The sequence below is a fragment of the Equus asinus genome, chromosome 22 (assembly GCF_041296235.1).
Source record: "Equus asinus isolate D_3611 breed Donkey chromosome 22, EquAss-T2T_v2, whole genome shotgun sequence".
Classification (NCBI taxonomy): Eukaryota; Metazoa; Chordata; class Mammalia; order Perissodactyla; family Equidae; genus Equus; species Equus asinus.
The window spans coordinates 44,170,343-44,193,913 of record NC_091811.1 but is presented as its reverse complement, the minus strand read 5'-3'; the positions used below and the strand labels follow the sequence as shown (position 1 = coordinate 44,193,913).

At 35.7% G+C, this 23,571-nt stretch overlaps 1 protein-coding gene across 22 annotated transcripts in view; it reads right to left on the bottom strand.

The window, feature by feature from the left end:
• Nucleotides 1-23,571, bottom strand: part of CNTN1 (contactin 1) — a 342,078-nt gene that overhangs the window by 102,646 nt on the left and 215,861 nt on the right. For all 22 annotated transcript variants that reach the window (XM_044756131.2, XM_014827746.3, XM_070493919.1 and 19 more), the window contains 3 exons: nucleotides 22,291-22,441; nucleotides 17,060-17,187; nucleotides 16,578-16,753 (listed from right to left, as the gene is read on the bottom strand). In XM_044756131.2, the coding sequence (XP_044612066.2) occupies nucleotides 16,578-16,753; nucleotides 17,060-17,187; nucleotides 22,291-22,441 (455 nt within the window). The remainder of the gene's footprint in view (nucleotides 1-16,577; nucleotides 16,754-17,059; nucleotides 17,188-22,290; nucleotides 22,442-23,571) is intronic.

Genomic DNA, 23,571 nt, shown 5'->3' with positions numbered 1-23,571 from the left:
AAAAGTCCAGTTTCCAAGATTTCTGTAAATTTCCGGGTAGAGGATTTTTTCTTCTATTGTCCTAGTCTGTTATTTTTGACATACCAAGGAGCCCCAGACTAGAAATTCAGCCCTTTTTCTATTTTATCATAAAACCTACTAACAAGAAGTATTCTCTAGTAAAGTGGGTTTACTGGAACTGGTTGCATCTCACACAGTAGGGCAAATCAACATAAAAATTATCATCCATTATATAGTTCTATTCTTAAAAGTCATATTGGTTATATTTTTACTAGGAATTTCTCAGTGCCCTTCATCTCTCCCAGTGCCCTGCCATCGTGCTGGCACCCACTCCTACTCCCATCTCTTAATTCTCTCTTCTCTTTTCTCTTCTGGAAACAAAGAATTATTTTTCTTTCCTTGTGTTAAGCTGCTCAATTCTTTGATGGTTCCTTGGACTCTGAAAATACCTATTACTCAAAAACTATTTTCTGCTTTTAGTTTTTTCCATTTCTTCACCTGCACTCCTGAATCCATTCTAATCTAGTTCCCACTTCTTCAACTCATCTTACTTGACTTCCTAATAGCATTTGACCTTTCTTCCCCAGACGCTCAACTTTTCTAGTCATCTATGACAACACAGTTTCCGAAAACTTTGAGGATATTCTCAACCCCTCCTCTTCAACTTCCTTACAATTCCGTCATAAATTCTTGAATTTATCCATTCCTTTCCATCACTACCACCTCTGCCTTTGTCCCAGCTACCAACTTCCCTCAATGAACCATTATATCCTATTTGGTCATGAATTCCACCTCATCTCATTCCATTCTTTTCTCCACTTGCCACCTCAAGTGATCTTTTAAAAATGCAAATATGATCAAATCACCCCTCTCTGTAAAGAGAGACAAACTAAAACCTTTAAAAATTTTCCCCTTCCTTGAATAAAAGCCCTAAATGTTATAATGGCCAACCTGGCTCCATTCTCTAGATTTAGTCCAATATTCTAGCTAACCTAGTGCCACTATTTCTCTTACACTCTGCTCTTTAGAAGAACATTCCCTTTTTAGGACCTTAAATGCATCTCATTTTCTCTCATCTCTGGTTCTCCATGGTGTTTCCTCTCCTGGAATGTGATCCCCTCATAACCCACCCCCTTACCACTTTCACCTAAACAACACCTACCCTCCCCACATCAATACCAGTTCAAGTCATTTCCTCAAGCAGGTCTTTCCATTTTCTCTTGTATTTTGTCATAGCATCTTTTACTTTATGTCATATCGTATATCTCAATTTCAATAAATATTTCCACATTGTATGATTAAAGTTGGTCTCCCTGGAGGACTGCAAGTTTTATGCAAGGAGGAAGCATGTCTGTCTTCCTCAGCATTTTATCTCCGTGTTATATGTGTGTACATCTGTATGTGCTATATCCCCAGGAGCAATACAGTGCCAGGAACATAATGACATTAAATATACATTGTTTGAATGAACTAGTCAACTTGCTTACTACATATTCACTTCTTTTCAGCTACAAGGAGAATTAGGTTAGCAAGTTCATATAGCCCATGACAATCACAGCATTTCATAAGCACATAATGAGACTTATTTTTGTGTCGGGATGAAGTGCAGAGCCTTGCTACTTCCTCCAGTTGCCCCCTTACCCACCTCCAGTGCTCCAGCCACTGTCAACAACATACACTTTGCCAAGTGTTCTTTTTCCTGCAGACCTTTGTATGCATCACTTGCATTCCTGGATTCCCTCACCTCTCATTTCTATCACTTGGCTGATTTCAGTTTATAATTTAGATACCCCTTTCTTCTCTGGAATGCATGTTTTTGTACATGTTCATTGTACAGGTACGTTGTACATGTTCATTGTAACTATCCCTTTCTACTATAATTGTTTAGTTGTTATTTCTTCTGCTAGACTGTAATTCTTTGAGAAAGGGATTAGGTCTTACTTATTATTACATACAAATTACTTAATATAATCTCTGACATATGGGGTGAATTCAACAAATAAATATTTCATAATGAACCAATAAATACCTAGTATCTAAAATGTTTTTATTAAATTATTTTATTAATTTCATATAATTTTTCAGATAAGATAATGATAATGTTATATGATAAAATAGGTGATTGGAGAACAACTATTTCTATCCAAATACATGAGATCAACTATTCAGTAATAATATATTTCAAATTATTTATACACTAATTTCATGAAGAAATATAAAAGTTTTAGGAACAAAGTGCAAATTTATAGAGGAAAAAATGCAGTTAACATGTAAGAAAATGGAAATCCCTAAGTTTTCTAACCACCCATATGTACTGTAAAGAATTTGGCCTTGTCCCAAGAGAAGTCTGCTCTTTGCCTCAGCTTCTGGAAGGTAATCTACAGTGTTTTTCTTTGCCTGGGTATCTTGGGTCATACCAGATGGTCTAACAATGTGATTTAGGGTGGGAGTTAGCCACACTCATATAGTCTTAGGGTAGAGGCTGGCCATGTCAGAAAGACCAACATTGTGACCCAGGGTAGGAGCTTTGGGTCATGTGGTATCAATCAACCTAGAGACTGAGATTAACCCTTTGGGCAACCCATCAATCATGATTAAGTCTTGAGAAAAATCTTTGGACACCAAAGCTCAGGTAAGGATCCCTAGTTGACAATATTCTGCATATATTGCCACACACCAAAGCTGATAGAGTAACACATCTTGACCCCACGGAAAGAGAAGAATTGAAGCTCTGTGTTTGATATTTCTCCTGAGCTCTGCCCTATGCACTTCTTCCCTTGGCTGATTTTAATCCATGTGCTTTTCCTGTAATAAACTGTAACCATGAATATAACAGCTTTCAGGGAGTTTCGTGAATCTCTTCCAGCAAAATGAAACTGAGGGTGGTTTTGGCAACCCCTGGAACTCAAAGTTGGTTTCCGAAGAGAAGATAGTCCTGAGGACTGTGCCTGACTTTGTAGTTGGTCTAACTCCTCACACTATACTAAATACAATTCATCTAAGAAAGGAGGTAAAGAAATATTAGTTTATTATTTATAACTAAAAAATATTTGAGGGGCTCGCCTGGTGGAGTAGTGGTTAAGTTCTTGCGCTCTGCTTCTGGGGTTTGCAGCTTCAGATCCTGGGCACAGACCTATGCACCACTCACTAAGCCATGCTGTGGGAGTGTCCCACATACAAAATAGAGGAAGATTGGCATAGATGGTAGCTCAGGGACAATCTTCCTCAAGCAAAAAGAGGAAGATGGGCTACAGGTGTTAGCTCAAGGCCAACCTTCCTCAAAAAAAAAAAAAGCAAATTGAGTAAGGAGAGAATAAAATTGTGTATCGGGGATGGTAATAATAAAAGACTTTTTCTTGAGCTGTTATAAAGGCTAATTACAAATATTTCTGTATAATTTTCCAGTGAGAAAAAATGAAATAATATAAAATAATAATAGTAAAATAAAATAACTTAACTATTATATATTTGTAAAACAGGCTGCTTCAAAGTGCTTTAACATCCTCAACAGCACTGCGCTTTGACACCAAACAGTCATTAACAGGAAGGTATTAAGTAAAATCTTTCAAACTATTATGACACAAGGTAATAGCTCTATTTGAGAAAGAATAATGTTTGCATAAAAATACAAAGCACTTAGTTCGACTATATTCTTTGATTATGTGAACTCACTACTTTGGTTGCCGCAAGTCTCTAATTGAAAGATAATCCTATTGCTAAACTCCCATTATCTCAATAAGTCATGTGATTAGATTAGAATTAAAAAATAAAACACTTCAGAAATTTACAATGTTTTTTATTCAACCTTACAATAAGAAAAACTAAGGGCATAAAAATAATATAAAAATAAACAAGTCATGGTACCATAATTGCCCTTTTAAAAATATTTGTATGATGTACACCTAATATTCTTTTTTCTTAACAGAATTTCTATCTTTCCCCCTCAAACTGTTAGTTTGAAACTTTCTGCTATTTACATATTCATTTATTTTATTCTGAGAGGAATAATGTAGTTATGCTTTTTGCACTTTTCACATATAATGAAAAATAAACTATTTTATATCTTAAACTACTACATTAAATTGATATTTATTAAATATTCAGAATAAACTCTTTAAAAACTTTTAATTAAACTATTCTAAAAATTTGATGCTAAACTCATTTCAAAGGTCAGCTCTGTTTTAAACATTAGGCCTTAGATAGATAATGATAGGCAAGAAGAAAGCAATAATAAGTGACTTTAACATTTATTCTCATTTGCTCTATATTTGGTGAAGGTGTGGCACTGAAACACCTCAGATGGAAAGCAAAGGAAAAATATACTACAGCACTTCCAATATAGTTATGTACGTAGAAAAGCTTTCCTGAAGTTTTTATAAATGGTGCCAGCACTTTCCATACCTCAGGAGAAGCTGAGCTTCTCAGTGGTCGACAGAACGCTTACAAAGCAAGTAAAGATCATGGGCCTCAGCACATTCTAGCCACAAATTAGATACGAATGCTCCCTATATTTTCACTAAAAACCACAAGTTGGCTGAATTACAAAATGCTTCCCTTCATCTGAGGAGAGTTGAATCACATACTGGAAATTGTGATAGCAAAGCTCAGGGATGTTCCAAAGTGTAGATGTGGTTTACCACTTAGAAATTTCCCAAGTTTAAATCAAAAGACTTCCAAAATACAAATGCCCATCCCTTCCTCCCCTCTCCCCCGTAAACTAACTCTGCAAAATCATTCCTGCAGTACAAGTAAATGTAAATTACTAAATTGTATTAGCAAATTACTTAATCGTGATGAACAAAGAAATACTCTGTACAGTATATAAAGCCTAGATAAAGCTTAGAAGTCATAATGGCTATATATCAACGAAAACGTCTCTTTTGTTCCATTGATGTTCGGAGTGAACGGACAAACATAGAAGGTGGGAGGAAAGCATATCTTTTAAAGAGAATATTCTAGAAACTTAGAAAAAATTATTAAATATGTATGATACATGCTAAATCCATGAAACAACAAAAAATTTTCTTTTTAACTTCTGGTTTGTTAGGATAAAGAAGCAATAGCTATAGCAAATCTATCATATACAACTGCAACCTTTAACACCAGCATCACCAACAGGACTAACAGCAAATGTTTAGTCAGGGTTTTGTAAGTGCCTGGTGCTATTATAAACACCTACATGTGCAAATTCACTCTTAACAGCAACCTTATGAGATTGGTATTCTGAACTACATTTTACAGATGAGGACACAATACTCTTATAATTACAACCACTATTACTGCTTCTGCTATTGCTACTGCCACTGCTGCCCCTGCTACTGAACTCCTTCTAATACCTGAACTAATTTATTAAATGCCTGGCAATGTGATAGCTATTTTAGTTACATTTTCATCTTCAATTTTTGTAATACTTGGCAAGATACTATTAATGTTTCCATTTTAGAGATAAAGAATTTGAGATTTTAAGTGAAGCTACTGGTGGAAGGCTCAATAGTCAATGTCTAGTCCTGGTTTCACCAGGTCAAGCTGTTTCCAAGGTAGTGCTTTAGGGATCAAACAACTGGACTCAGGTTCACAGTTTGATAGGTAAAAGTGGGTACTTTCTCATAGCAGGAAGAATACAATATGTTATTTAATTTATTTATTTATTAATTTTTTTGCTTATTTAAATGTTCAAACATAAGAAAATAGAAAGAATAGTACGTGCAATGGCCACCCATAGACCAGCCAATTTGATTCAACAATTATAAGCTTCTTGCCATATTTGCTTTATCTAATTGTCTAGCTAGCAGGCTCTATCTTTTCTTTTCTCTATCTACTGTCTATTGTTGAACCCTTAAAAAACAAATTACTGATATCATCATACTTCAAATTTCAAAACATCAGATTGAACCTCCAACAAAGTAAAGCCATTCCCTTACATAATCACAAAACCATTTTCACACATAACATATTTAACACAAATTTCTTAATATTGTCTACCATTCAAGTTAGTGTTGCTTTAAGTAATGCACCAGCATGAAAATTGCCTGACTATGAAACATTTTTTAAAAGATATGATTTTTAAAAACTTAGGAAAATGAAGTAATATCATTATAAATCTAAAACTTAAATTAGGGAAGTGGTCTAGGATAATTACTAAGAGGTCACCCTGTATTTATAGAATCAAAGGAAATGTTGGCTATCCCTAAATTTGGCTATTTTGATGGCTGAAGAGTCCAATTTTGATCAATTGGCCTACTTTAAATGAAAACTCAAAAATAAAACAGAATTTTCTTTGCAGCCTCTGCTAAGCATTTTGAATGATGGACAAAAACATCAAAGCCTTGGATTTAGAGACTATGTTTTAGAGTTGAAAGAAAACTTGCATATCATTTAATTCATATGGTTTTCAAATTGGTTCCCATTAGTGTTAGGGTTCTGAAGATGTTCATGGACCACTTGGTAGACGAAAGGGATCAAAATGGGGAGTATTTGGGGATAGGAAGATGTGAGAGGCCCTGTGGTTAGGGCTTTTGGGCTATGCACATCCACACACATGCACACAATTTCTTCAGTCAGAGCAACCTCACTTTCATTTTTTTTTTGATTTATTGGGGTTCTGATTTAAATTTTCTTTGCAAAAAGGATTCTGTGGGTAAAAACCTTTTGTTGTAGTTTTTCAAAACTTCTGATGTGGCCCAACTTCCTCACATGATAGATGAGAAGCCTGAGGCTCATAGTGACTGTTTTGCCCAAAGTCATATAACTTGTTAAAGGCAAAACCAGAACAACACTCCAGATCTTTAGATAATGTTATGTTCTTAAAAACAAACTGAAAAAATTAGTAAGCTTTCTTGGAATGTGACAGCTAATCATAAAATAGTATATCTCTAGTGTGATATGAGAAATAAAGCCCAGGATGTAAAATTATAAAATTCCTAAAACAATGAAAGTTTACATGTTTGTTTCCCACTCTTTTGATTTTAAATAGTTCCTATATTTTGAAAGCATAGTCAGAATAATTACTGTAGAGATGTTGAAGTATGTGGGGAGTTCTATGTAAAAGAAATGGGTCTTTAACTTGAAATTAACTTTTGGAGATTCCTCCAAGCCAATACAACTCAGAAGGACAAAGACTTGCTGATAAACATGCTTAATTTCATTTATTTAGCATTATCATCGACAAATGCTTACTAGGGATTAGATCATAGGATGCTATTCTAGGGAGTAACTTTAGTTGAAATGGACTCTACACTAGAAATGTGATGATCTAAAAGAAGCCAACCCAAGTATAGACACTTCTAGTGACCATAGATACCTTTCTCCATGTTTTCTGATGAAAAATAGCAAATAAAAGACAACAGTGAGGAGGAGAGAGGGTCCAAGATGGTGGAGTAGGAATACCCTGAACTCATCTCCTCCCTTGGACACACCGAATCGACACCTACATATAGAGCAATTCCTCCTGAAGAAGAACTGAGGGCTGATTGAACAGCCTCTGCACAACAAGCGATAGAAGGACCACATAGAGACTAGCAGGACAGACAGAGATACAGTATCAACAGAACCCCACCCCCAACACAGTGACCTGCAGCAAAGAGGGATATTACCTAGGGGCCCACACACAGGTTTTCTTACCCTGGGGCATAGTGAAAGAACAGTGGTTTAAAGGGCACTTACACTATACAGGAAGGAAATACATTTGCTAATGCTAGAGGATCTGCCAAACAAGCAGGGAATTGCTGGAACTCTCTCCAGGGTCTGAAGGTGCCAGCCAGTACCAGTTTTTTGTGTTTCTCTTTCACCTTGATGGCCCATACCACTTCCGGTTGTCCTCACTAGGCACCTCCACCCCCATTCCCACCCCAGCTGCAGCCCTCCCGCCAAGGAAGCCTGAGTGCAGCACACTGGGAACCGCCCCTCCCCACCCCAGTCTGTGCCCACTCTACTCGTCCTGCTAAGGTGGCCCTAGGACCATCCCCCACTGCCGGTGTGGGCTCCAGCTCCACCTTTCCTGCCAAGGCAGTCCTGGCACAGTGCATTCTGGAACTACCTGGCCTGTACTCACTCCAGCTCCAGCTGTGCTGCCAGTGCAAGCCTGGCACAGTGCACCCTGGGACCTCTAGCCTTCACCCACTCCAGCTCTAGCTGGCTTGCCAAAGCTACCTGGCACACAGGGTCTATACAGGGGATACGCTTATACAAGTCTACTCCATCAAGATCAGGAGAAGTAGCTGTTCTTCCTAATTCATAAAAACAAATACAGACCTTCAAACAAAATAAGAGATGGAGGAATATATTTCAAATGAAAAAACAAGATAAAACCCTAGAGAAAAAACCCTAATGTAATGGAGATAAATAATTTACCTGATAAAGAGTTCAAAGTACTGGTCATAAAGCTGCTCACAAAACTCAGGAGATTGAAGGAACACAGTAAGAACTTCAACAGAGTTAGAAAATTTAAGAAAGAACCAGTCAGAGCCAAAGAATACAATAGTAAAATGAAAAATACACCAGAGAGAATCAACAGCAGATTAGATGATACAGAAAAATGGATCAGCAATCAGGAAGACAAAATTGTAGAAATCATCCAATCAGAACAGCAAAAAGAAGAAAAACATTTAAAACATGAGGATAGTTTAACGTACCTCTGGGAAAACATCAAATGTCCTAACATTTAGGTTATAGCTGTCTCAGAAGGAGAAGAGAGAGAGAAAGGGACAGAAAACCTGTTTGAAGAAATAATGGCTGAAAACTTCCTTAACCTGGGGAAGGAAACAGACATCCACAGGCAGGAAGCACAGAGAGTCCCAAACAAGGTGAACCCAGAGACCCTCACCAAGACATACTATAACTAAAGTGGCAAAAGTTAAAGATAAAGAGAGAATCTTAAAAGCAGCAAGAGAAAAACAACTAGTCACATGCAAGAGAACTTCCATAAGGCCATCAGCTGATTTTTCAGCAGAAGCTTCACATGCCAGATGAGAGTGGCGTGATGTATTTAAAGTGGTAAAAGGAAAAAACTTACAACTAAGAATATCCTATCTGGTAAAGTATCATTCAGAATTGAAAAAGAGATAAAGAGTTTCCCAAATGAGTGAAAAATGAAGGAGTTCATCACCACTAAATAGGACTTACAAGAAATGTTAAAGGGTCTCTTTAAGCAGAAAAGAAAAGGCCATAACTAGAAATAAGAAAATAGATGAAAGAAAAAAATCTCACTAGTAAAGGCAAATATTTAGTAAAGGCAATGGGTCAGCCACTTAAAAACCTAGTATGAAGGTGAAAAGACAAAAGTAGTAAAATCAACTATAATTACAATAAGTAGGTAAGAGATATACAAAATAGAAAGATGTAAAATATGACATTAAAAACATAAAACATTGGGAGAGGAGTAAAAATGTACTGCTTTTAGAATGCATTTGAACTTAAGGGACTATCACTATAAAATAGACTGCTATATATATATATATATCAATATACATAAACCTCATGGTAACCACAAACCAAAAACCTACAATAGAATACAGAAAATAAAGAGAAAGGAATCCAAACATAACACTAAAGAAAACCATCAAACCACAAGGGAAGAGACCAAGAGAAGAAAAAAGGAACAGAGCAGAACTACAAAAATAACCAGAAAACAAGTAACAAGATGCCAATAAGGACACACCTATCAATAATTACCTTAAATGTAAATGGTAAGATATGGAAGCAACCCAAGTAGATGAACGGATAAAGAAGATGTAGTATATATATATAAGAATATTATTACTTAGCCATAAAAAAGAATGAAATCTTGCCATTTGTGACAACATGGATGGACCTAGAAGGTATTATGCTGAGTGAAATAAGTCAGACAGAGAAAGACAAATACTGTATGATTTCACTTATCTAGAGAATCTAATAAACAAAATAAACAAGCAGTAAAACGAAACAGAAATAGACTCATAGATACAGGAAACAAACTGGTGCTTACCAGAGCAGGGAGGGGTTGTGGGAGTGGGCAAAATAGGCAAAGAGGATTAAGAGGTACAAACTTCCAGTTACAAAATAAATAAGCCATGGGGATGGAATATATAGTCAATAATATTGTAATAAATTGTATGGTGACATATGCTAACTAGACTTATCATGGTGAGCATTTTGTAATGTACATAAATATTGAATCACTATGATGTACACCTGAAACTAATAGGATATTATATGTCAAGTATACTTCAATAATAAAAAAAATTGCTATTCAAAACCACTCTGGACCAAATAGCCTGCAGGATTCATATATTTCCTAAAAGTAGTGAGGAGAGATATGAGGCAGACACTTGTAAAGCTGTGACAAAAGCAGACAGAACTTGCAGAAGGCACTTCTTTCTGTCTGTTTCTTCAACACCTCACACCTGGCCCAGGAAGGCTGCAGCAGAGTAATCAAAAGGTAAGAGTCTTAAATTCACAAAACATATGAAATCTATACTCTATTTCTCACGCTATTTTGCAAAATGTTTTTTATCTAGCTTCTTATAATTTTTTTTTGTCCTCAGCACTCTCATCTGCTCAAAATAATATAAGTTCTATTTGTTTCCAACACATCATGCTTAAAACCCTTCAGTGGACAGTCCCTTTATTCCTAAGTCTCTTTTTCTCTCCCTCGAGAGCAGCGTTCCTCAATCTTGGCACTAGTGACAATTTGGACCAGATAATTCTCTGTTGTGTGGAATGTTTTGGGCATTATAGGATGTTTAGCAGCACCTGTGCTAAACAGATGCCCATAATCACGGCCCTCTACACACCCCTGCAGTTGTAACAACCAAAAATGTCTCCACATATGGCCAAAGTCCCCTGAGGAGAAAAAGCGCTCCCAGTTTAGAACCGTTGCTTTAGGGCTTACATCATCTCACTGTGCCTGCTGAGTCTTCTGCTCCGCTTTCTTCAGTTCTAATTTGATCCTTGCCTTTGCCAGGATTACTGCCTAACCCTCCTTTTCTCATCCAACCTGTTGCCTGATAACTCTGGACAATTTTCACCTCCTTGTTCAATAGTGAGCAGAGAGCCAACGAAATTGAAAAAAACAAAATGACTTCTGTTTTATTATTATTCTTCCTCTTTCTCTCTCCTTCTTTTTTTTTGCTTGTCTTGCAGAAGCAAATACTGTTCAAGTTCCTAATGTGCTTTAGTAGGGAATACATATGTCTCACATTCAAACATAGTTTTGTGACATGTTCAGTATAACTAATATGTTCTTTAAAAAGAAGTAGAGCCTTAGGGTAAGAAATCTGTCTTCCTTGTCCTGGATGGTGGTGTCTATACAGTCAGAACAAATGCATGCCCACACACCCGCAAACATACACACACATCTACCCCCTGAAGCAGATCATTAAGAATTGACTAGAATGTTATAGTTAGACCACCTGAGACACTACAGAATGATTTACAATGTATTGCAAAGGTAGCTAATCGTATAGGAAGAATAAAGTAATTTGGATAACCTTGAGTGAGCATAAAAGGTTCATTAAGCAAAATTATAGAATAAATTATGAGTTGAACAGTACTGTCTTAAAGTGTTTCAAACAATGGGAGGAGGACTATTCAAATAGATATAGACATGAATATTAACCAATTAATTAAAAACTGCCATGGTGAAGAGCGTGGGGGCTGCACTCAGACCACCCGGTTTCAAATCCTCCTTCTGCCACGAGCAAGTTGTACAATGACTTTGGGGAAGCACTTAATCTTTCTAACCCTCAGTTTCCTCATCTGGAAAATTGAGAGAATCACAAAAATATGTGCTCCATAGAGGACTGCTGTGGAGATCAACTGAGAAACATGCTCAAAGCATTTAAACCAATGCTGGCCAAACAGTAAGCACTCATAAACATTGCCTCTCCATTGCCCTCAGCAAGGAAATGCCGAGAATTTCTTGTCTCAGACTGGGTAGTCAGTACAGCAAGCAGGGCAAGAAGTAAATTATGAAAAATGAGATCTGTAACCAGGAAAAACTATCTGGCAAAAGCTTCTGGAATTTTAAATGAGGAATGATTGCTCTATTATAAAGACTATTAATAATTACCACTTACAATATGCCAGATCTTGTGCCAAGCACTTTATAGGCATTCTCTCATTGAATTCTCACAAAAATACTATGAAGTAACCAGTTTTGCAAATCCCAATGAAGCAAGCTGAATGAAGTAAGTGAGTTATTAATAAAATTTTACAGAGGGGGAAATGTGAGGCTTAGAGAGGTTTAATCACTGGCTGAGAGTTACAGAATAAGAAGTGAAAAAATGGAGCCTAGAGTCCAGGTCTCATTGTGGCACAGCCTCTGAACAATTCCTATGGAATTTATGAATTTGAAACAGACCTACAATAACTTCTTGCTGAATTACAATTTTAACATTTATTTGTAATAAGAGAATCAGAAAAAAGCATAGCAGCAATAACCAGAATTGGAAAGTTTAAGAAACTCATGTGGTTAAGTAACTAAGATAACGGCTCTGACAGGAAGAATGTTGTCACATGGTTGAAAGAAAATGACTCAAAGTAGATGTCAAAAGTTAGGCGGCTATCGAAAAAAATAATTTTTGCAGATCAGGCACCACCATGGGAGAGAAATAAAATTATATGTTACAAATATGGACTTTTTGGTAGATAATCTAAAGTATTTTCTAGAACAAGAGGGATTATAAATTAAATTGATAAATAGAAATGACTCTACCCTTTGATTTACTCTAAGGCAGTAAGTAGGCATTAAATTGGAAAATGAAAATAGAAGCTATTTTATAGGTGGACTTCAAAAATTTACGTGAGCATTTGCCACATAACTTTGGAAGAATAAAAGAATGCCAGATAAACTACTTCAATAGTTGATTGTATCAAACCTTCAAATTTATTAAATGTATGATTCATATATATTCTAAACATCCTCATATGCACAAATTCAAGTTCAAATGAAACATTTACTGATCTTGATCACGTAACAATATAATACTCTGAACATTTATTGAATAAACAAAAGAATAAATTACACGACAGGTAGATTAGATATATTTAACCACTTAGTATCTTTCTATAATTAATGTTAAGTGTTTACTTACAGTTTTAAAATTAATAGCCACATTTTTTAAATTAATTAATTCAGAATAGATTTACATAAAGCCGGATCTTTAAACATAATGGCAATGTTATTTTTACTTTTTTGGTGCTCACTATAAATTCTTGAAATGCACATTTTCAAAAATGTATAGTTACTTTTTTCTGATAATTATATGAACACAATTGGAAAAAGTATAAAGGAGAAATTTTAAAATCACCTATAATTGCACATCTTAGACATAAACATGGGAAAATGTATTTAATTTCATAAAGTTAGTCCAAGCTGTGAAATTTGAAACCTTATGCAAGGCTGCCACATGGTGGTCAAAATCAAGAATAGCAAGCTAAAATCAAAGCATACTTGATTACTGAACAAAATGTATTACTAAAATTAAATTAGAAAATACAAACAGGTTCTTGAAATAAAAAGTTTAGATTTTGAATTCTTATTCTTGCTTCATTAATTAGAGCTTTCGATATTAATTTTTAGCAATGAAAACTACAAAAACAACGATGACAATGATGACAGTTTTGATAACCATGATAGCTACCAAAATATTTACATCTGAATTTTAAAGTCACAGGTATCTCTGATTTATTTTGGATCAGGGCCTGCGTTTGTCTTAGTCAGTGTTTTATTCATCCTAGTGCCTTTCGTTGTTCCTGCTTGTAGCATGGGCTTAGGAGAATATTTTTAAACAAGCAAATGATATTCAATTATTGAAATGTTGCCAGAATTAAATGAAATATCAAAACATTATTTAAGAAATCAACAAAATTATATGCTGACATTTTTGGCTGTGCCACTTGAGTAATAGACAAATGCAGTCAGCAATGTTCCTTCCTTTGCATTTGCTGTCCCCAATACCCACCATCCCCATTATGTTTTCGTTCACTAAGCGTTCGGTAGGAAGAGCCACTCCTTGTGAGAGTGGTCCATTAAGGAGCCCAGAAACAATTACCAGCCATTAGGACTAACTTCCAAAAGGTGGATCAAACACATATGGTGTTTTTACTCAAATTTTGCATGATACATTTAGCATGAAGTCTGACTTTGAAGTTTGCCTTAAAAGAGAAGGAAGACGTGAGAGAAAGTTTTATAGATTTCTTAGGTTCAAGGATAGAATTAAGTTTAATCATTGATTTTAAAATAGATATTCTTATCTTTTTTTTTTAGTATTTAGAGAATTGAATGGCTCTGTCCATCTACAAAGTGATACAAATGTGCATTTGATATTTTTACTCAATTATGTTGCATATTTAGCCCGTGAGTATGTTTTCTACCACTGATAGATCATTATTTGGTGGAATGGGCTGAACCTGAGTTGGAGAGACCAGTTTGCCTGCAGTTAGCATTCTGCTCTGGACTAGCTGAGGGGCAACTACATGAAGCTCTGTGGCGGTCATCTGCAAATGGAGGGAGTACGGTAAGTGATGATCAAAGTCTTTTACATTTTTATGGTCCAATTATTATTTGTTTCTTAAATAGTTTTCCACTAATTTCTTTATTTTTTCCTATTTTTCAAACATGAGGCTCTTTTTCTCTCCCTTGCTTTCTTTCTTTTTTTGAAATGTTTATTTACATCAACCAAGACAACGTAACTATTATTTATTATTATTATTATTATTATTATTATTATTATTATTTTGGTGAGGAAGATTGGCCCTGAGCTAACATCTGCCACCAGTCTTCCTCTTTTTGCTTGCGGTAGATTGTCACTGAGCTAACATCTCTGCCAGTCTTCCTCTACTTTATCTGGGCTGCTGCCACAGTGTGGCTTGACAAGTGGTGCTAGGTCCGTGTCCAGGATCCAAACTTGCAAACCCCTGGCTGCCAAAGCAGAGCGCACGAACTGAACCACTACTCCACTGGACCAGCACCTGTAACTATCGTTTTAAAGAATATCAAGAGGTGCCACAAATGAAATCTCAGCTTAATTTAGGGCAATTTATGGCCTGTGATCTATTTACATAAACTTTACCGTGGCTATTAAGTAACTACTTGTGTAAACTATGATTATCATTTTTTGAAATTATTCAATTTATAACATCAAGGAACTAAGCAATTTCAAAGTTTATTTTTTTAAAATACGATCTCTGTTTAACTCACTTTTTTTTGCCTTAAAAAGAGTAAAACTAAGAGATATTTGCTTTTCTGGTAAAACAAAACACAATTGGAAGAAATTATTAAAGATATTGGTGTCAATTTTACTAGAGTTGGGCATGTTTGTGTGAAGCACAACAAAATAGTTCCAGACATATAAGGAAAAAATGTCATGTGGTATAATGTTAAAATCGTTCTCTGCCAGTTCCCAGTTGTTACTTTTTAAAGTGTAAGTTTGGTTCAGAAACTGAATTTCAGTAGGTGGGTTTACTGTAGAGTTACATTATAGCTAGATCTGTGAGATTAAAAAGAAACTGGAATTACAGTTAACGTATGGAAGTCATAAACATTGATACTGTATTGAAAGTTGCTTTATGAATCTACCTAATAAAAATTTAAAAGAATGTCTCCATCTAGTTAAAATCAGTCTCACTTAACCTGACTGAAAGCTTGTTTTGGCTTTTTAAAGAGGAAAGTTCTAGAAGAATTTTAAAAAAAGAGACAGACTATTTGAAAGCATAATATTATTATAATACATACATATCAATCTTAAGATTTCATAGGACTTTAAAAATCTTAAATAAAACTCAGGATTAACTCAAATCCAAACTTTTATTTCTATATTAATAATTGACTTCAGAAATTAAAATTAAAGTTTTCTTAACTAAGCATATGTTCTATATAGGTCTTTAGGCTCCTAAACGGTCACCTTTCTACAAATCAGTAGAAGCAGCGATCAACTTGCCTTTTAAATACACTGTAAACTAGACAGCCCTATCAACGCACCAATAGTGTTCCTATGCAAGCCATTATTCCTGCATTATGTCCCGGTCTCTTTATTTTATTTATTTCCATACAAAGGCATCACTGTGCTTAATTGCTTAATTATAGGTCTTGTATCATATATGCTTTCCTATTTTTAAAATAAAATACAGCCACTTAACCCTTTTCAAATCATATGGACTAGTTGTCCAAACCCACCCATATATATATATATTGTCTATTTCTTACCCTCAAATTATAAAATAAATGCCTTAAAGTCATCATTATAACAAAGGGTAAATTCTATGCTCTTACCTCATTTAAAGTGAACATAGAGGCACTAGTACCTAAAGTACAGATATATTGAGGCATAATACACAGCAATATAAAAATTGTATTATAATTAAGGGCAGGATGGACCCAAAGCCCAATGAATATTTATTGATTAATATCTCTACCAAAATCCTTAGAGCTACCCATTTTTAGAAAAGTTCAGGAGTATTATAATTACTCTAAGGAAATCCATGAGAAGCTTTTTTTGCATATTATTTGGTCTTGTGAAAATGATTGTAATAATAGAAGTTGCAGTGCAGACACATAGGGGTCATTGGGATGTTAACAAGATGAAACTTAAAACACGTACCATAAAATTCCGCTGGTAATGAATGTTCTCTTTGTTAAAATCGATCACATAGCCATTGAAGGACCAAATAAATGTGAGATCCAGGGCAGGATCAAAGGAAGCGGCACACTGCATGGTGGCATTTTCTCCAACAGTGATATCAGCGTTAATTGGGGCCAATATAATTCGTGTGGGATCTAGACATTTTCAAGTAAGGGAGACAAACACAATTCAAGAAAATATGAGACACCATAATACCTGGTAAATTAAAAGAATAAAAATCAATATATTTTGATTTCTCAGTGCAAAGCAATAAGATGTTTTTGAATCCAAATTCTAAGAACAATTTCATTAAGCTAGAGATTTGTCCAGAAGGCGTTTGAAATGAAAACTTATCAATACATGGACTTAGTGCTGTAACACATCTTATAGTACATTAGAAATGAAGAACCACCAAACTAAAAAAACCCCAAACACCCAATAGTAATCAAATGTTTTCTTACCTGTGATGACAAGAGTCCCAGTGCTGTTAGCCTTCCCTCTATTATTTTCTGCAAAGCATGTATAGATACCACCATCATTCCTTGTAATGTTATTGATTTCCAAGCTGCCATCTTCCCAAATGAGTATTCTATGGAAATGAAAAAAGCAATGTGTACTTCACAAAATTAATTTAAGGAAATACTTTACTATTATATATCTCAGATTACAAACACTAATACCTTTTGATCAGTACATTTTACACAAGTTACTTGACAGTAAGATTTTTTAAGATGAAACATTCTAGCCTTTGTTGATAATATTCTTTCTCAGCACTGACAAGTTGTTGTAGAAAGCCACTATCATCTTTTGCTTGGACTATTACAGTAGTCTCTAACTGGCATCCTCCTTCTACCCTTCCTTCCCTATAGTCTCTTTTCCACATGTAAGCCAGGCATGAAGACACGTGACATAAGTCATACCATGTCACTCTTGTGCTCAGTAATGTCACTCTACGGTTTAAAACCCCCCAGTCACTTTCCACCTAATGTATAGTAAGAGCCACAGTCCTTTGATTGCCCTTTTAGGCCCTGGACAAGCTCACAATTTGTTCCCTAAATCCTTCAAGTTTTTGCACAGGGCTACCTTCAGTAAAGCTTTGCCTAATCATTCTAGTTAGTATTGCATGCATACATGCATGCACACACATGTGCACACACACACAGCACTGCTGCTGTCCTGGCATTCCCCATCCTATCCCTCTTCCCAGAGTTTTATTTCCGAATACATATTTCACCTGACATACTTCATTTTTACTTATGACTCAATCCTTCCATTAGATGGTAACATTCTGATGTCAGGAATTGGTATCTGCTTTGTTCGTGGCCCTGTGTCTAACAGGGAACATATCCATTAACTCATTTATTCATTAGGAAAAAAAATTCTTTGTGCCAGGAACTCATGAAGTAGTGTGACACCGATCGCTGAGTAGGCATCCATCCCACCTTCTTTTGAATGAATGAACTACAGGGAGTTTGATCGAGGCAAGTGGTTTTCCACACACCACCATAAAATGACTGTGGGACAGGTTCAAACCTATCGCAGGCTGGAAAGAAATGAGCTTCAGAACTTCAGAAATGTGATCTCAGGACTTCAGTTCAGATTCTGAAGTTAGGACAGACTGTCATTTCCACTGCTACAGAGAAATACAAACGTTTTATTTTTAGGAAATTCTAGAGAGAGATGTTTTAAAACCTCCCTTAGTGACAGGCTCTGTAACAGATTAATATTCAGGAAATTCTTCTTTGAACAGGACCTAAATCTTTACTACTAAACAGAAATGAAATCCATCCCACCTGCCAGTCTGCTTCTTCCTTAGAGGCTGCAGAACTCACTACTTATACTTCATTATACACAACTTTTATATATAACATATATGTATTATATAACTTCATTATACAATGCCTCACACCTAGATTCAATATTGAATTGCCTGTCATTGGATTTTTACTTTCTTTAAATGTGCCATTTCCGAAACCTTAAGTGATCTCTGAAGCTTTGCACAACACATGCAAATAATTCTCCATATACTCCATTTTCAGGGCAGAACTTGACAAAGGAAAAATATTGTATATCTACTTTATTAATAAAAATCTCCATATAATACCAAAAATTCCACTAATCATTTATTCCAGGATTTCCTTTCCCTTCTTTACCCAATTCCAACTTAAGTTGATTTCAGAAGATGTTTTGCTTCTTGAAGAGAAAATACAGTATTAAGATGTTATAACCATAAAAGCCATTATTCGATACTGTGGAAGTTTTAAGATGCCTCTCTAAGTTCTCCAATTGTGAGGACTGTAATTGATTCACTGCCCCAGCTGCTGCACTCAGAGATCCATCCCTGTGTTGGGCCAACGCCACACTTCCCACAGGCAGCTCTCAGCCAATGACAGCCTGGGAGGAATTTGAAGGCAGACTTGTTCCTGGCAAAGATCAGATTCCTTTGATGGGCCTTTTTGGCTAGAGGACTCTCCAGAGGCCTTACCATATTCTCTTAGAACTGGATTCAGTCCAAGTCATTTCCACCCAACTTCTTTTCCTTTCTTCCCTCTCTCTTTCATCTGGGATCAGACTGCATCTCAGTCAGATGTCTGTTCCAGCCTCCGTCTTCTTTGCTCTCTCTTTTCCCTCCTAGGCATTGCCATTAATAAATCTCTTTCAGGACTAATCCTGAATTGGTATCTTCTTCTTATAAAATCCATATTAACACAGTACCAATGTTAATGGGCCAAATTTTTCTCACCAACCTCTAGTGTAACTCCTTAGCCAATTTTCCACCCCACTCCCATTTAATTATTTTGCAAGTAAAACAATGAAAATTGTAGTCAAGTTGCAATGGAAACAACAGCAACAATTATTCTTTCTAGAATCCACATTCATATTCTTAGTTTTCTCATTTATATTAGCTCTCAGCTGATCTTTATGATCTTTAAAGGGTACAATTCCTCGTGTCATTCATATTACCCATACTTTCAGGCACTTAATTTTTAGTAAGAATATTTAGGAAACTTGACTTTTTTGTAATAACTGTCCTTATACTTAAGACAATGTAGATTAAACTCTCAGGATCTTATCCTTATTTTCAGATAATAAGATATGGATAAACAGTCAAACAAACTAGGAACAATCTGGTCTTTAATAAGTCACCTATTGCTGGCTGGCCCCATGGCTGAGTGGTTAAGTTCTCACACTCCACTTCAGTGGCCCAGGGTTGCCTGGTTTGGATTGCGGGTGTGGACCTAGCACCACTCATCAAGCCATGTTGAGGCGGCGTCCCACAAAGAACTAGAAGGACCTACAACTAGGATATACAACTACGTACTCGGGGGCTTTGGGGAGAACACAAAGGGGGGGAGATTGAACAGATGTTAGCTCAGGGCCAATCTTAAAAAAAAAATTCACCTATTGTTGCCAAAATTACTCCAAAATGACCTCCATCTTATTTGTTAATTGTTAAATTACTCCAACTCTGGAGTGGAAAAGAATCTTGGAGATAGTCTCACATAAATGGCTCAGATATTGATCACGTTAGAGCTGATAGCAGTCCATCAGATATAAATGAACAACTACAAAGGAATTCTGTTAGAGAATGTATATCATATTAGCCCAAAATGAATCATACAACTGAGAACTTAATTACAACTTATCAAGATTTATGTCTCCTCTCTACTGATTGCAAATATTGCATAAACCATTCTACAAGCCACTAACCAGGCACAGAAATAACTTTGTAATGCGGAAGAAGTTTTTGTAATTACATTAATAAGAATGAGATTACGGTTATGCTTAAAGAGGGTTATTTAGTTATTCCTGGAATATTATTTTTCAATAGAAACATTTTACTTCTCTAAAAATACTTTAGTAATTTAACTTTTCTTCATATATACTATTTTACAACATTAAAACTTATTTGTACACAAAAGACTGTATCTATGATAAAGTAGTACTTAAATAACCTGAGAATTAAGGGATTGACGTAGTGAGCAAGAATTGGATTTATGGACTCTTTCATCAAGAAGTAATAGAATATGATTCAAAGACTTTAAAAATATTATAACATGACCACAATAATAAGAATTTAGGAGGTAGACTTTTCTTTTCTTTTTTTGAACACGTTGATATTTAGGAAAAACAAGTCCATGAAAAATGGTTCTGAGAAATCCCCTTGGTTGAAGAGGCCCATGACATGGGTCCTCCTCAGAATCAGAGCAAGATTTTTCTCAATAAGGGGACAGAGTTCATGGCAGAGTCCATGGGGAATGGTAGGCCATAGGTTCTTGCAGGAGTGAGTACCCCAAAATGGGACTATCTTTAGATCACAGTCTCTGCATTGCTCATTGTCTGACTGCTAATGTTTCAGCAGAAAATTGAACAAACTGATTCTTCCTTTACTACGGATCCTTCTAGCATCAATTCATTAAAGCCTTAATAACTCTTAGGTCAAATATATTAACTTTAAAAGTTGATGGGTTCAGACAAACAACTGCCATCCCTGCATAACCCCTCTCCCCATCCTACCTCTGTCCCGTACACAGCCATACTTGTGATCATCCTAATAAGACAACTGTGTTGGCAGGTTCTGGTTCCAAGTCAACATGACACAAGTTCAAGTTCCAGTTTGGAGATTATCACTATATTGTGAGAAGGTCACTTTAATCTTTCTAGGCTTTAGATACATAAAAATAGAGATTATAATACTCTTCTTTCCTATTCTACTGGATTATTGTGAAGACGATCTGTTTTCTTCACTTTTGCCAGAATATTCATTTAAAAGGCAAAAACTACTTTTTTCCTCCCTTATTTAAGCCTTTAGACACATTTCCGTTACTCGTAGATGAAGCCCAAACCCCTTAGCATAGAAAACGTTGTTATTGATGATGAAGCTTACTATGTCTCATGTGTTAAAACTCCTCCGTTTTCCTCTAATGGTATGCCATATTGATTTTAGTTCTTGCATTCCTTACACATTCTATACTCTCTGCCTTGGGGCCTTTACACATGCTGCTCTCACTGCCTGAAATATCCCCTGTTCCCCCACCTTCTCATCCCATTCCTCCTATTTCCTATCCTGGCTTTCTCCTCCTCATACTTTAGTACTCAATGTAACTATAACTTCCTCTAGGAAACTCATAGAAACCATTCAGTGTGGTTTTTATATAAATAATCTATGCAAGTCACATATTTTTATTTTGTCCCAAAGTCACCAAAACATTGGTAGATGGTCCACTTATTGGGAAGATGAGAAGTTCCTGCTCATTTAAGAAGATGGGAAGAAGTGAGTTATACTTTGAAGTCACCTTTTAATTTTCCTACTGAAATATTTAATAGACTAATTGCATAAAATTAAATCAAATGTGAATGAAGATAGATGCCCTTGTTAGGAGAGAAATAAGTTAGAGAGATTCTACTTTATTTCCCACTGTTCACTATTTCTGTGCCCTTGGGCAATTTACCAAAAATCTCTGAGCCTCAATTTTCTAAATTCCTTATAAATTATAGAAGCCTAAAAATTGAACCCTGATTATAATAGATACTGACAGTGATGGGTATGTATTTCTGTTCATCTTAGAAATGGTAGCTTCTGTGGGGAAAAGTTGGAACAGGCAACATTTACATTATTAATATGACAACCAGTTTGCTGTAAACTTTCCCGATAACGAATGGCAGCTGAATTTCTAGTTTCTGAACTGACCTGCTGCTATTGACAAGCCACTCTGTCCCTTTGCTCCAGGAAAATTTTGGTTTTGGTGCAGCTTTAGGTTTACATTCAATTATAACCCTTCCTCCTTTGGCAGCCAGGATCTTTTTCTTCATAGGATTCATTTCAAAAGTTGGAGCCAAAGCTAAAAGGAAATAAATTATTATTTTCCTTTTTTGCTAAAAAAGAAAAAGAAAACATTTCTTCTGTACTATAGCATGCTTATTCCCTTTTAAGTAATAATCAATAGAAAAGATTAATCTCACCAAATACTATCAGCTGTGACCAACATACATGATATACCTACTATCATTTTTCATTTTTATTGAAGTATATTTATCATAAAATTCACTCATCTTAAAGTCTACACTTCTTGAAGTCTAGCTGTATTAATCATTATAAACTTTATAATCAAACGTTGTATACATATTTACCTCGAAAGTAACACCTAATTCAGTTGTTTTGACTTAATTGCACAAGGGAAGTTAAGTGAAAGGCTGGAGGGAATCAAGCAACATTATCAATATTGACATACGGTCCTAATCAATAGTCTCAACCACACTTGGAGTGAACTGTTCCTAGTTTACAAATGAGAAAACTGATATCTATTAAAGTTATATAATTTGTCAAAGGTGCCAAGGCAGTATCGGGTGGGATCTAGATTTGAATCTTTAGTTCCTTCTGATGCTCAGGCATGCTCTTTTCATTAAACAATGACTCCTCCTTCATCATACAAACATTTATTGAGTGCCAACTGTGTGCAAGCACTATGAGGTGCCAAAATAAACAGAGAGATCCTTGCCTTCAGGACCTACCTACAAAGAGCTATGGGAATGATGGATCTAATCAATTGAGGAGTACATGATCCACTTATAGTTCATCCCTATGTCAAAGTACAGAACAGCAATTATGAAAACAGGATATAGAGTCTCATAAAGGTTACTCCATTGATGACTTGCTCTAACTTTCTTTAGGGTCCCCGCATGTAGCCCATTTCTCAATCTCTGTCTATTAGCAGACTCCAGGGAAATTCCATCCATCTATTTTCACACATTCCAGTCATATGTAACTGTTTTTTAAGGAGCTTTTTCTAAGTATATCTTTATCTAGGTCTTGACTCTTCATTATCTAGCCCAGTGATTCTCCAATTTTATCTGTGCATCAAAATCATCTGAGGATATTATTAAAATATTCATTCAGTAGGACTGGCGTGGGCCTGAGATTTGGCATTTCTAACAAGCTCCCAGGTATTGCTACTGCTGCTGCTGCCCTGAG